General features: G+C 35.8%; 1 protein-coding gene across 1 annotated transcript in view; it reads left to right on the forward strand.

Annotated features, from left to right (window-relative positions):
* Window positions 1-15,494, forward strand: part of EXOC2 (exocyst complex component 2) — a gene marked incomplete at its 5' end in the record, with an annotated part of 64,410 nt that overhangs the window by 9,689 nt on the left and 39,227 nt on the right. Inside the window, 7 exon segments of the mRNA XM_009710356.1 lie at window positions 1,861-1,982; window positions 5,633-5,694; window positions 8,322-8,402; window positions 9,374-9,433; window positions 10,299-10,360; window positions 11,223-11,289; window positions 13,137-13,253. Of these exon segments, the coding sequence (XP_009708658.1) occupies window positions 1,861-1,982; window positions 5,633-5,694; window positions 8,322-8,402; window positions 9,374-9,433; window positions 10,299-10,360; window positions 11,223-11,289; window positions 13,137-13,253 (571 nt within the window).

The raw sequence follows: 15,494 nt of genomic DNA on the forward strand, positions 1-15,494 counted from the left end.
TCCATTCTTCCTCCTGCCCACCCCACCCAACCCCCTTGGCCTCCATATTCTTACTGATGCCTGTGCTGGCACTTCAGTAAAGTGAGCTAGACTTTAATGCAAAGCAGTCAAAAGTAGAGAATAAAAGGGACAATCTGGAGAAGAGGAACTGAGCATACCATGGTGGGGTACCAACCAGTGATGACCAGGTCAGAAGTTTCTACAAGTGCTGCAAGTACTTTTCTTTTTGAACCCCCACACTTTGACCATCTAATAAATTCTTATGACTCACACCAATGAAGAAGGTGGAGTCTTCTCATGAAGAGTCAACGCATTGCATAAAAACCTTATTTGTTGCAAAGCTATGTAATAGCTTAAATCTTATTTTTATGGTTTCTAACATAAAGTTGTCATGAAGCATATGATAGAATTTTATTCTTTTCAGTCATCTCACTAATGATTTACTCTTTTCTGCTTGTATTTAAGAATGCTAAAACTTCTGAAATTAGATAACAAGGACTTGTCGTTACATCTGTGTGATCTTAATTTTTCTGTTTGTTTTCATATATCACACAGCTTAAAGTGGGGTAGTTGCATGATCTTTCTCTTGTACCCCTGTCATTGCCCAGTATGAATAGGTTCCAGAGGACAAATTAGAGCTGTGCGATACATTGAGGCTGTTGTCTGCAAGACTTTTGCCTTGCTGTAAGGATAGAAAGGTTTGTATTTGTTAGGATGAGTTTTATATGAGGGAAAAAGTTATATTAGGGATGTGACCGCTGTGTGCTTCTTTAGAAATGGAATCAACTCTGAGTACAGGACTTCTGTGCAGTCTAAAATCGCTTAAACTTCTCACAGATGGGAATTTACATCCTGTGCTTTCTGGATGGCTGAGACAGTGCAGGTTTATGTAATGTACTAATTCAGTAGTTGTGCTGAGCAGATAGCAATCTGGGTAATGGTGGAATTTTGGTGGTTTATGCCCAACACCAGGGGTAAGGAACTGGAACAAGTGGATAATTGGAAAGGTTCTATTTATTACTCAAAGTTTTTTGCTTGTGCCTTCCTACTCCTCTTCTTTGGCATTTTCTAGTACCTGTGCTTTGCTCAGTTTTAGCAGTAGGGTAGACGGCAATGACTGCATTTGAATTGTCCTTGATTAAATATCCAAGTTGTCTGAGTACAACTGCAGCCTTTTAGTTAAAAGCTGAAATGCTATTCCTTGCAAGCATCTGCTGTGTTACTATTTCTAAAGGAAAAAAAGGAAATGAATGTTGCCATCCCCAGCTATAGTAGCTGGTGATTTGTGACCAGTCAGAGTTGGGAGCAAAACAGTGAATGAATTCACTCTTCACTCTGCAGGTGATGCAGTAGCTGTATTTTGGCTCCTTAAATGTGTATACTCTTGGCAATCTGATGCACAGCCACATCACAATTTGTGATGGCAGCTTGATGGCTGTTACTGTCGTAATGTGGGTAAACATCTCAGAAACCCTGTTGTGGACCTAGGATTTGATCTAGGCATTCACATATAAACAGCAAAAAAGCTACTTCTGTTCCAAAGGGATTATTCTTGGATTGTAAGACAAGAGATGGATGGAGAAAAGCAGGTGGGGAAGTGCAACAGGACAGTGGGGAAAGTTGGCATGTTGCTGTGACGACATTATTGTAATGTTACAGAAAAATGAATCTTTATTTACAAGCTTCTGAATTAAGTAAATAATTAATCTTCTCTGAATGAGATAGTCTGTTTTCAAAGATACCCTGTGGATGGAGCTACTGTATTCACAGACATAGAAAATGTCGAAAAAATTTAGTGAAGTTATATCAGCTTAAAAAACTCCGCAGTTTTATGCTTCAGTCTAACTATTTGCTTTCCAGGCTTAGTTCTGAGTCTCTTACTGCACTCGAGATACCCAATGATATGCTTCAGATCATCCAGGATCTTATTTTGGACCTTCGTGTACGTTGCATTATAGTGACTTTACAACACACAGCTGAAGGTAATAGAAGGCTGCAGGCCTCTTTGCTTACTACCGTATTTTTTGCCTCCAATTAGGCCAAACCATGTTCTGGAAGATAACCATGTTTGTACAGATATTGTAGTGGCAGTGGACTCCTCTGAGTTCTGTAATATCTCACAAAAGTTATTCAAGTATTTCACTTTTCTGACAGAAATGTATGTTGAGTCTTTTCTTCCCTTAGTCTAATGAATACAGTAATTTAGATCTGTTTCTTTTGGGTTGAGACAGTTTTACAATGCAAGTGATTTATCTCATGATGCAGCTTTTCTGTATTGGAAATATAATTTATTTTCTTTTTTGAGTTCTTCTATAAAGTGAAGAATTAAATAAGCAATGTCCCTCCCCCAAGAAAAAAAAAATCCACAACCCTTTGTGAAGTAGTTTAGTTGTGTGTTTTCCAAGGCCTTTTACTAACATTAAAATCCCCAGGCTTTCTGCTGTGTACACAGCTTTTGCCATAAATCTCTGGATTGTCAAGGCCAGTAACATATTCTCAAAATCTAATGTGACTCTATGGGCATCCAAGGCCATTCATCTTACCATCTTGTATTCAAGTCTGAAACTTAAATATGAATGAAGTAAATCTTCCAGAAATAAATGTATCTCTTAAAATCAAGGCAGATTTATCTACTAATTCACTTATCAGGGTTTTTTTTCCAAAAGACTAATTACCCTTATTGTTAAAAAAATTAGAGCTTTTTTAATCTTACAATTTAGTGGATTTTTAATCTTTAACATATGATTCATTATTATTTTGTAGGCTGATATGAAGCTAAGTGTTTTACTCAGGCTTTACGTGTGCTAAGTGCAGGTGGCTATATTAAGCAAACTTTTAAACTTTTGATGATGGCAAATCATAAGGCCTTTATGGTTTATTTGATGCTGTGTTAATATAAATTTTATTCTTGGCTTTTAATTCTTTAAGTCCCATTTCTGTGTTAACATTGTTTTTCTGCGTTCATATCAAGCTAGTTGGCCATACACGTACATATGTTGTCTTGTCTCTTTAAAACTCTATACAGAAAGTATTACCACTATTTCATATTTCACTTAAAGTGTGAGGAAGTCTCTTTTGCTTTTCTTCACTTAGCACAACTGAGACCAATTATATGTTGGGATTTTTTTTAAATGGTAAGTGAAAAGACTGTGTTTTTTATTGTGACATGAGGTTGGTCCTATTGGACTGACTGCCCTTTGTCTAGGAATTGTGAGTCATTCCTCAGATGTTCTGACTGTTTCAAAGGAAGCATGTATCTAGCTCTGAACCGTTTTACTGACAATCCTTACCTTATCAAGTCTCTGAGCTACCCATCTAGCTTCTCCAGTGCAGTACAGAGAGCCTCGATACATGGTTAACGATGAAGCTCTCAACCAAAAGGTCTGCTGTCTTACTAGTTTTGCCACTTGTTACATCATAACGATAGCCCAGTTCTTTGTTCAGATCCAGAGTTTCTGCTTCTTGCATCCTGAGTGCTGACTACATACGTTCTGTGGAGGAAAAACTCTTGTGGTAGTCTGTACCTTAGATTTTTGTACAAGTAGATTTACCAGTCTATGTGTGTGAGTCTGTATTTGGTCTGAACATCTTTATTCATAATTTTCTTTCTTGAATCAAGAGATCAGATCCCTTAAGATGGCAATGTGTTATGTTGGCTGGATAACGTGTATCTCTTTCATCTAGCCAATAACAGCAGCCTTTCTTGACTGCTGCTTCCATCTCCTATCAGTGAAGCAGTTCTGTGTATTGGCTGTAGCATCAAACATGAGAAGAGAAAAGATGCCTGCCTGAATGATGACTCTCACTCCATACTGCCACACTGCATGACTTATCTATGGGAGCCTTTTTTTTTTGTTGTTCTTCACCAGCTAAAGCAGAATTACATGTTGAATGTGTTTAGATAGTTTAGTGTGATTTTTTTTCTGGAAAGGACAGGTTTAACTGGGCCCTTGGAGAAACTTAGTTTTAGGGAACCAGTGAAAGAACAGTTAATGGATATTCTCATGCAGTTATGTAAATGAAACTCAGATGTAATATATCTGTAATATACAAGTCAAAAAGGCTCCTCCTGGACTTGAATCTCACCTCTAATATCTCTGAAATATGAGCTGCGTAGACTGCTGATCTAAAGTTCAGTCTCATCTCTTGCTGCATGTTTTAAGTTGGTAGAAGCATTCAGATCAGTTAAAATTTTTAATAGAACCCTCTGCCATTAGCTATTTAGATAGGACAAATCTGCCCACGCACAGGGTTTTCTTGTTGTTTTATGATAAACACCATATACTCACACTGGCCCTGAGAAGCCGTCTGTGTTCTTTCCCTCTCATACGTGATCACTGGTCATAAAGGTCACAAAAGCCAAATTATGTGAATGCCAGACTAGACAGGGGGTTTACATGAATGTATTTGACTGGAATTTGGTGAGCAGTGAAATACGAGAAATAAATTTGTTTCTTTTGTGTTTATATTAGCTCAGAACAGAATGCAAAAGTGAGCAGCCACAGAAACGTGTAAAGGCCGACTAGTGCAATCTAAAGCCTCGCAAGAATATCAGTTGAATTAAGAGGTTTACTAAATAGGGAAATGAACAGAGTAGTAATTCTGCACAATCCCTTAATACCCTTTATCCTCACTAAGCCTATACTTCCATGAGATGTAGAATTGCGGGGTGTAAGTCCATAACCAAGCTTCTTAATTTAGCTAATTAAAGCACCAAGATACCAAAGATACCTTTCAGCATGCATTATTTTTACTCTTTTCTTGGATTTTGGGGAGAGATGGTAATTCACTGAAACTTTTGCTTATTTAAAAGGAAGTTTCATTGATGTACAGACAGTTCTGATAAGCAATTTGTGTGTGAAAAACTATGTCAAAGCCCACACAAACTGCGTACAGCTCATCTTTGTTTTGTTTGCAAGTTGATTAACCCCCCCCAAAAAAAGTGGTGATGGAGAATGCATGTGTCCATATAGGAATCTTGTTTATAGTGCATGAACTTTGGATTCACATCCTGGCTTAGCTCCTGTTAGCTTCAGTAAGCCTACAGAAGTTGGCACCTTCTGGGTAGTGGAAGAGAGTGCTTTTTGCATATGCCTTCATGTATTTTTGAAGAAAGTCTAGCACCATGGATCCTTGACCTCAAGTGGGGACCCTGTGCCTCTTTTATAGTTATTAAATATTAATTATATGCTGTCCTTTTTGTCTGTTAAAATGCTAGGTAGTTGTTCTTTCATTTTTAATTAAGAGCTAGAGTATAATAGACTAGAGACTTGGGTTCTTAAATGCAGTATTTGATACTGTGATTAAAAATTTACAAAACAAAAACAAACACAAAACCTTCATAATATTCCTTTAATTTTAAGCTTTCCAGTAAAAGATGTGCTTCATGCAACTCTTGCCATCTGTCATAGATACGCTTCTCTGTGTGGTGTCACCAGCATACCATGTACGAGTTGCATTCTTAGTCATTTGAGAATGCTGAAAGCTTTGAAGCTTGTAGTGCTATTTGCTTGTATGCCTAGTCATTGCAGTCCCAATGTCTGTGGTTTATCTTTTCAAGTTCAAGGAGTTTTTAATAATGAAAATGAGTATCTTCTCCCTCTGCTCCCCTTCTTCTTGCTCTGTCTTGCAGATATAAAGAGGTTAGCTGAAAAGGAAGACTGGGTTGTTGACAATGAAGGTTTGACATCGTTGGTGGGTATACTTGTATGCCTTGTAGGCACTTCCTTTGATGGAATTTGTATTTTTTTCGAGTGTGATGAAACTGCTTTCTGTATTCTCCAAAAATTGAATAATTTTGGACTTTGTCTATATATGTGCATACTGGTGGAAATACAAGAAGATAAATTGCAAAATTTTTCATTTGGATGCTTACTTATTTACAGCACTCTTAACAGATATCCAGTCACCAAACACAATTTTTTTTTTCCTTTTTCAAAATTTTTACTTCTTAAACTATTATATCTGAAGTAACTTTAAGTGATAATGGTGCTACTAGGCAGCAATATTTTTCAAGGTGCTAAACAGGAAGAAAAAAGCATAAATAAAAGCTTTGCAGATTTGTGCCATGTATTGAGAGACAAATAAGAATTGGGCCTCAAGATAAGTAGCATGACTTTCTGTCTTAAGTAAGGTTGTTTAAATGTATCGGTATAATTACTGCTGACCTGTAGCATGATTTTACTGAGATAAACAATAATAACTTTCATTAAGTATCTTATTTTAGGGATGGTTTACTGAGGTAAAATATGATTTTTGAGGTCACAAGTTCAGTTCACACCAAAATGCTTCATAACTTAGTAGGCACACTACCATGGAATTGGTCTGTAGCTAAATAAATAGGTCACTTACATGTTATAATGAGAAATTGAACTGAAAAGCAACTAATTTAGGAGATTGCCTACACACAAACAACAAATGACTTGAAACCAAATTCAGATAAATTAGTGAGATGCTTTCTGGAAATAAACAGTAATGAGTAATGCCTAAAACACAGCGAGCATGTTGTAGGTGTGACTTAAAAACAATCTGCGAAAGCAGAAAGGGCCTGTGGGAGGGAGAGTTGCTTTGTGTATATTATCTAAGAGAATGCTCCACAGACTTTGTTACTTTTTCTTATTTGGTTCTATAAATACGTGTTTGAAGTTGAGTAGGAGGGCATTAAGCAATGACAATATACACATTGTAGGAAGGAGTGTTGTTGGGCAATTTTAGTATTATAACCAGATTTACAGCTTCTGGTCTTGGTTTCAGTTGCCGCTGACTTGGGCAAGTCCCTTAACTTTTCTGTTTTTCACTCTATTCATCTGTAAAATAGAGGGAGGAGAAAGGATCTTCCACAAAAGCTTTGTTTCTTTATGCTTTTGCTGTATCCTAAGCCATCTTTGTTTAAAAGCTGCTTAAGTCCTTTTTTGGATTTAGAAATTGCCCATGAATTCCTTGTATACAGTCCTTTCCTAGGTACCTTTTGAGGCCATACTTGAGACATGCCAAATTTTAATGGTGGCAGTTGGCTATGCTTTGTCGTAGCAGTGTTATTTATCCACTAGAGTTAATTGTGGTAATATTATAGCAAAAAATGTAACAAAAATTAACCAGTATAAACAAGGACCAGGCAGTCTCTCTGGGGACATTTGAGGCTTAAGATATAAACTGTATTTTAAGTTTGTACGAAATGCTGGCTGATAACCCCTTTAGCATTCATATTCCAGGTAAAAGATACATTAAGACAAAGAACCAACTTCCCTCAGTTTCATAAATGTCCAAAGAATAACATTTCTGAACAGCTCTCTCCTCCTGAGGTGTGATGTTTTATTATGTGCAAACAAAAACCCCAGAGCAGTACTTTACTGCTTTTTGTTTTCTTTTAAGTGGGTCCAAAAATTATAAATCCAGATTGTCTTAGTGGTTTTTTTCATGATTCTCAGGTTGCCATGCAGGCATCATTTTCATGATCCACTCCTAAGCCTAAAGTTGGTGACATGCCATAAACTATCTACTGGATGAAAAGAAGGTTTACATGGCTTAGAAGCTTTTTTTGTTCACCTCTGACCCAAATCCAATAGGATCATGTCCCTCTTTTCTAGCACAGTGACCGTCCTCTGCTACATGTTACCCTGTTTAACAGCTTCCTGCCTAATACCAGCAGGCAGCCTCATTAAAAAAAAAAAAAAAGGTCTGACTTAACAGGGAAGAAAAAAAGACAAGGAAAAACTGACTAATGACTCTGATGCTGTGAACTCATTTGCACTTTCAGAGTGAAATTGATACATGCATCACGACATTCATACTTCAGGTTTGGAAATGTGAAGGTAAAAAAAAGCCCCCCAAACCAGTGGGTTTTTTTCTCTCCATGTGAAGTCAACTTCAGTCCATTTTTCTTAGGAACCTTTTGATGAAATAAAATGCAGAAATATCAGATATCCTGGGTGAATTTCTATCCCAACATAGATCAGGGAGGAGAGGAGGGGTGTTGTCACAGGCATCAATAATTCAATTGTCAATATATGCTACCATGAACAAGCTGTAGAAATCTTTCATAACCCTTTTAGAGGAGGCTGTTTGGTGTAGAAGTCTCTTGTTCAGATAAAAAAAAAGTACATTGAACTATGGTAATAATTCTGTAGCTAAGTACATGAGTACAGCACTATAAAAGGGTCCTCTGGTAATACATGTGAATCATGATTCCCTACCCCACCCCCCCTTTATTTGGGATAAGTTGGAAATAAGGAGCTTACCATATGGTACGGAAGTTTTTTATATATTTGTGTAGTATACATTTGACGTGCTTGTCTAAAGCTAACAAGTCATTTGCCTTTCAGCCATCCCAGTTTGAACAGTGCATCATCCATTCCTTACAATCTCTTAAAACTGCGCTGGACAGCAAACCTGGAGAGGCCAGCGTAAGTTTTGATTTATGCTTTTATTATTTTTGTGGGTGTTTTTTTTTTTTTTTAATGTGGATTACTATTGGGTTTCAGAACAAGAACTTTCAGAGAATGATACAGGGGTATAACTTTCCTCTTTAATTTTTTCAATGTGTACCCTTTTCACTGCTTCTACCTTTTAGAATTCCATTTGTGTTTGCTTTGTTAGGGATAACTGTGTGCATATGAGGCAGATTGGACCTATATTTAAATCTTTAAAGCTTTTTTTTTGAAAAAATACTACTAACGTAATTTTCAGATAGCAGTAGATGTGACTTTATTTACATGAGAAAAAAAAGGGGAGGGGGCCATTCCTAGAGTTACTCTTCACTCAGTGTTGCATCCAAACTACTTGCAGAACTTGAATTCAACTTTTTACTTCTGTAAACTTTATTCTGAATCAGGAGTCCTGATTGTACCCATCCACATAGTACATTGAGGCCCTGACTGGTGGTGATACTGATGTTTTCTTTCAGGTTTCAGTGATCTAACAAAGTTTAACACTTTTCCAAAGTCTTTTGGGCCTCTCTGTATGAGTATTGTTTCTCTCTCCTCCCTTATTTTATTTTTTATGGCTAGCTTGTGTAGTTTCTTAATGAACATTATTCAAAAGAATCTGCAGTCCATGGTGAATCCTTCTTGTTAGGGTGCAAAGATCTTTCAATATCCTGGGAGCTTTTGCTGCAATTAGCCAACAATGATACATATCACATGTACTAGGACTTCTTTCCTTTTAGTGTGTTATCTCCTCGTGCTTGTCAAACTGTTTACTGGGACTTGTATTCTCCCAGTTTTTAGGGTGGGGAAAAATTGGTCCTTGAGAAAATACTGTCCCAGCAGCCATTCCTATAATTGTGTCATCTCTTCAGGGATAGGTTACTCAGACCTTCCTTGAGAATAAGACCACGTGAAGCTGTTCTGCTGAAATAATATGCTTGCATCTTCAGGTTTTCCAGCAGCAGAAAACACAGGAGGATGTATGCCAGCTAAGCATTGGGATCATGCAGGTAACTTGAGCACTTTTAAGTATGAAATTGTGAACACAAGTGATCAACAAAAACGTGTGCCTTGTACCCTGCCCACCTCCCAAAAGGTAGCTTAAGTTGATGACTGTGTTATTCCTCTGATACACTCTGGGATACTGAGAAATGTTTGACTTTAAAAACATGTAGAGCTTACTAGCTGAATCTGGTAATATCAAATCCTCAGAGGGTAAGTGACATATTCAAGTGTTTTACTGATTGTGACTGTTCAAGATTTTACTGATGATTGAGAGAGACTTGCTGAGCTGATGTCATCTAACATCCATATACTGCAGTAAAAGGAGCAATGCTGATTTTCATCAGCTGAAGATTTATCTTTTAATTTTTGTGTCACAAACCAATATTCTTTGTAACAAAATCTGATTTATTTTTTTTAATATATTTGAAATCAGATAATAGCATGCTTTAGGCTTTTGAACCATTTTTGTAGTCTTCTCAAATAAGAAATGATGAGCCAGAGCAAAAAATGCATTTTGGTGATGCTTCTGTGATGTTTACTTGGGATCAACTGTTCAGATGGAACACTTGAAAACTATTAACAATGCCTTCTTTGCAAATCAGCAGATTATCACTGCATAATTTTAGACATGCATGATGAAAATCACTTAGCAGGATTAAAAACTCCTGTTTTGCTACAAGTAAACTGTGATGCATGAAAAATTGAAAATACACGTTCAAAAGGTGTAACTAAAATGTCACTGTATTTATGTAAGGTTTAAGACAAAAGGTGATGATGATTGTTCTGTTTCTATTGACTGTAGTAAAAGTGAATTTAAGAATTTTTTTTAGTTCTGGCAGAAAATGTAGAACTTCTTTTATTGTTTTCTAGGTCTTTATAGACTGTTTGGAACAACTGAGCACCAAACCTGACGGTGACATAGATACAGCACAGTAAGTAAAATAAATAGGACCTAGGTGTAGTATTCTGAAATTGTGGGTGCAAGTGTCAAATTTCAGTGGTGGTGTGGTTTTGTCTGCTCTGGTATTCCATATTTCTTGTTAATACTTTTGCCTGTAGTTAGTGATGCTTTGAAATAAGAACAGATACTTTTTTGTGCCAAACAATTGAGTGACATCGTGTAATAAATATTGTACAAGATAATGAATGTGGGATTATTTATACCATTTTAGTCAATGACAGAAGTTGTGTGCTGTAGAAGCAGCTGTGTAGGTTTTTGATATGACCTTACATGGAATGAGTTGTCCTTGTCACTAAATAATGTCTAGTCATGGGGAAACAGTCCCTGACTTTATTTTCTTCCCTCTATTTTGACTGATTGTATCGGTATTTCTGCTAAATTCTTGGAAGTTAGTTTGTTCGATAATTGCTCACGAGCCACTTATTTCAGAGACCAAAACAAGTCAGAATAACCTGAGTTTCCAAGAGTACCAGTCATTTCTTTGTGAAAAGCCAGAGACTTGGCGAATATAGATACCTGCAATATGCATTAGAAAAAGACAAATTAACTGTGGTCCTAATGCCACTTTTTTTTTTTTTTTTTGCTGTTTGGATGACTCTGCTGGTTGGATAGGCGTAAAAACAAAACGGAATCTGTGACAAACCAGAGAAATTATAGAAAATTAAAATGCTTTAAGAAGGAAAGGTCTGTACCTAGAATAGTACTGTCCGTCTACAAAGCTCCTGCAGGCTTAAGCAAGATTCAAGTCTTCTGTTCCAACTGTTCATTTGAATCCACCATGTATCAGATAATCAAAAGCACTATACTACTCACTTTTTAAACAATATTCCTAGTCTTTCAGTTGATGTTTCATCTCCAGATTTGTTTGGAAGCATTCATGAAGACGCAAGTCTTTCTTCAGTAAGTTTGGCTTCTATTTCTAAAAGCTGATGTGAAACTTAGTATTTCTCAAAGGTACAAGAATGTGGTCCTTTTTTTTTTTTTTTATTAAGTATTTCAGGAGGGTGTTTTCCTTTTTTAGAGAGCAATTCTGTATTCTGGAGGCATTTCCTAGATACATATGTGTATAAGCATAAGAAAATACAAGGATACAAGGCTTGCATATAAGACTCTTTAAAAGCACTGTTCGTTTATGATATCTTAGTATACCATCTTAAGGTAACTAATGAAGACATTTTTTGAAATGAGGTCCTCCTCAGAAACTAAAATGGCATCACTGGAATCGGTGAAAATAGCACCGGTGTTAAGACAGCTGAGGATTTGACTTTTGATTTATCACCTTGTTTTAAATTACAAGAACTGGTCTGGTTATTAGTTACTTTTTAAAACCCATGAAGATACAGACAATGTAGTTTTTGACAAAAAAAATAAATTACTTGACTGAGAGTAAATATTGACTATTTGTTTGACTTGTTTGGATTTGGTTTTGTCTTTTAGGAAATTGGTAAAAAGGTTTTTAATGTTCTTGATACTTTTACTTTGGTTAATGTACTTTCTTCTAGTCCAGTGGCTGATGAAAAAAAAGGTAGTTATTCCCTGCAAGAAACCTAGTAAGAACCTGTTGTGAAGTTTTAATATTCCTTAGTACAGGTTTTAAATGTTGTCAGAAGCCCAGCTTTATGTCAAATAAAAAAGAAGAAATCAACAATTTTATACAATATTTGGTTTCTGTGGTATCCTACTAATTTTTTTCTGTAAATCACAGAACACTTTATCTTCTCTTCCTTGACTGAGTAATGAGAACAGAGAAAGTGAGTGATCAGAGTAAGATTTGTCACTGTATTTTTTAAATTCTTATTTTTTTAATTAGTCTATGTACCAAGTGATTATAATTTAAAGTAGTAGGCAACTGCAGATCTCCATACTAGTCATCGTATTACTGGAATACAAAACTGTCAGAAGTTCTTTTGGGTCTGAAAACCAACACCATTTTTAATCAGATCTGCACTATTATGATGACTTCATTGCCAAATAATTTGGTTTTCAGAATATTTGCTGGTGTTGATTTTGAACTTCTGTCTGAGATATAAAAATGTTTTCCCTTTGGAAGAATGAGAGGGGAAGATGGAATCTATTTAAATAGTATGTCTGACTTGTTTGGTTCTTTGTCTCTTTGAAAACTACACCTTGCTGCATCAAGGTCAGGGAAAGGCAATTCTGGTATCTCAACTCCAGAATGTATTTGACCTTCTTGTAATGGAAAAAAAAAAAAAAATCATTGAAGAGCTGAGATAAGTTATAGCCTCCTAGAATTTTTTCAAATTAGCTGCTGAAATTATATTATGAACCTTCTAGTATTTTAGAATGGGTGAGTCCATTCGTTCAGTACCTGTTTTGCTTCCCTTGTTTTAGCCAGCTTCATGTGAAAGTGAAGATGATCTTCAGTTAATTCTATGATGGTCATAATTCTTAGCATATTTCTTGAAACAAAGTAAAAGCCAGAAACGGCTTCCTGGAAAGCTGTCCAAACCAAATTTTTGTAAAGAAGTCTTAACCACGTTCTGTATTAGTCACAGCTATTCCAGTGAATGCTCCAGATCCTGTAAGAAAAAGCATACGTTTTCAGTCATCATACCTGATATTCACTCAGTTCTTGGTGTTTTATTGACAAAAATATTTGTAAACTCTACTTTATTCATCAGCATGTCTATCACACACAGAGTCAATAAAATACTATACGTTTACAGTATTGGTCATGCTGATATTTCTTTTTTATAACTATTATACTCTTTCTTTTAAATTTTTAGGAACAGAGGCTTTTAATTGCACTTAGTAACTGCCGTTATCTGGAACGTCATACCTTCCTAAATATAGCTGAACATTTTGAGAAACATGGCTTTCAAGGTGTTGAAAAAATAACTCAAGTAAGTGAGAGCACTGGAACAAAGTATCATTGCTTGAAGGAAACAGTTTTTGTTTGTTTTACTCTCTGTGGAAATTAAATGCAAGTCTTCAAAGGGCCAGAAGGATTCTTGGGTGAGCCTTCTACAAATGAGTGGGACTCCAAGCATCGGTTGGACACAACAACAATAATGATACAGTTGCATGTGTTCCTATAAGACTTAAATAGCTGGTATAGGAAATGTGACCTCTTATTCAGGACTTATGTGTTCAATGGCAAAGCTTATCAGATTTCTTAGTAAAGCTGTTTAATGTCACTGTGTTTTCTTAATGCAGAAAATAAAAGATTGTTATCTCGGAAATATTCTTGACAAATTATTTTGTCTGACAATCTGCACTACTGAAGGCTGTTGTTCATAAACTAGTTCATGGGGTTTTTGTTGTGTTTTGGTGGGGGTTTTTTGTTTTTTTCTTTTTTTTCAAAGAACGAAAATGTCAAAGTAGGCGGCAGTAGCTGTCTCATTTTCCTGCCTTTTTGTAAAGATTAATCATTTTTTATGAGAAATGTTGTGACTTAATCCTTAGGACCATAAAGCTAGTTTATTTCCAGAAACATTTGCTGGTTGGAAGTAAAATGTTATCTTTTCCAGTACAGAGTACAATATTTCACTCCAACTGATGTTTCTACTATGTAGTACATCCTTAGTCCCATTCTGGCTGAATGTTATTTGAATTTCTGTGGCTACAGTAATTTTGAATAGCACGTAAATGGGGTTGATATGATTTGTATAGTTGGTACAGTATACAGAATTACTCTGGATATTGCTGTCCTTTGCTACTGAGACAACTGAGAGTTGAGCTAGATACAGTTAGTATTGTCTATATAAGCAAATAAGATGTCTGTTATGTATTCAACAGTCTGTCTTGTACAGCCACATCAAAGTATTGCCATTAAAAGTCTGGTAGGTTTATAAATGACAAAATTCAAATGTTGATGTCACAGATTAATTTCAAATCTGTGTTAACCCTTTGAAAGCACAGGCTGGTGCAGTACTGCATATGTGAGACACATCAATGAGTAATGCTAGCTGGGAGGATTTGGGTAATTAGACAGTAATCTCAAGAGGGCAATTTTTGAACCCTTCATTAATTTTAAGAGAGGCTAGAAGCTCACAAAGGTTTAGAGGGCATTGGTTGACTGTTTCAGTTTTTTGTTCTGTGATCTAAACTTAAGTTTCTTAAGTTATTTAACTATTCATTAGATAAAAAATTTGCAATAAAGAATTGACAAAACTTTTGAAGAACAGGATTTGTTTTTATCTGAGAAGACTGAAACAATACTACACCTAAATTCTGTTAGCTCTGTAAGTTGAATTTTAAAGTGAATTTTGTAGTGTATGTTGATAAAAACTACCTGTTGTTTGGTTGGGGTTTTTTTAAAGTTGCCTTTGTTAGTAGAGAAATCATTATTATCTAATATTCTGAAAATACAGAAATCATAAAATGATAACCAAGAAAATTTCCTTACATTCTATGTGGTGGTTATTTCTGTTTTTTTCTTAGTGTGCTAAATACAAAGTTACATAAAATGGCCAAACTTTACACTCAGCTTTAGCACATGCCATCTTGGCACATACTTATGGTACTCACCAGTAATTATATTTAATTTCTACATAACTCTTTTAAGTTCTTTTCTGTGGAGATTCTTTACTTCAAATTTATCATCAGTTTAGTCAATTAGCAAGGGCGGGGGGGGAGGGGGGAATATGTATCCCATAACAGTCATCCTAGCTTATTGGTTAAGCTTCTGAATAAAATTGTTTCCACAGTTCTGATACTTAGATAAGGCAGAGGGTTTACTAGGATAGAGGCTTAAAATGGCTTTAATACAAAAATTGAAAATTTTAGTTACAGGGGAGTTCACGGTAGCAGGATAACAATGAAAGAACTGTATATTTTTATAAGCATTTACCCCACTTGAGTGTCAGGAAAATGAGTATGCAGAATGGACGTTGTTGAGGACTTCTACTCTGCTTCACTCCCCAATCCTGAGCTCAAAATAACATTTAGATGAATTGTTCATTCTTTCTTGTAATTGTTCCACCAGCTGAAAAACAAGGTTACCCACCACTATCTTAATTGTGCATTGAACAGGTTGAAGAGGGCTTGCATAAAATTGAAAATTTGTACTGAATGTGCAGATGATCTTTTGCATTGAATGACTGCAGAATTGGAAGGTGGAATTACTTCTAAAACACCTTAAG

Source organism: Cariama cristata, unplaced genomic scaffold (assembly GCF_000690535.1).
Source record: "Cariama cristata isolate BGI_N322 unplaced genomic scaffold, ASM69053v1 scaffold15741, whole genome shotgun sequence".
NCBI classification, from domain to species: Eukaryota; Metazoa; Chordata; class Aves; order Cariamiformes; family Cariamidae; genus Cariama; species Cariama cristata.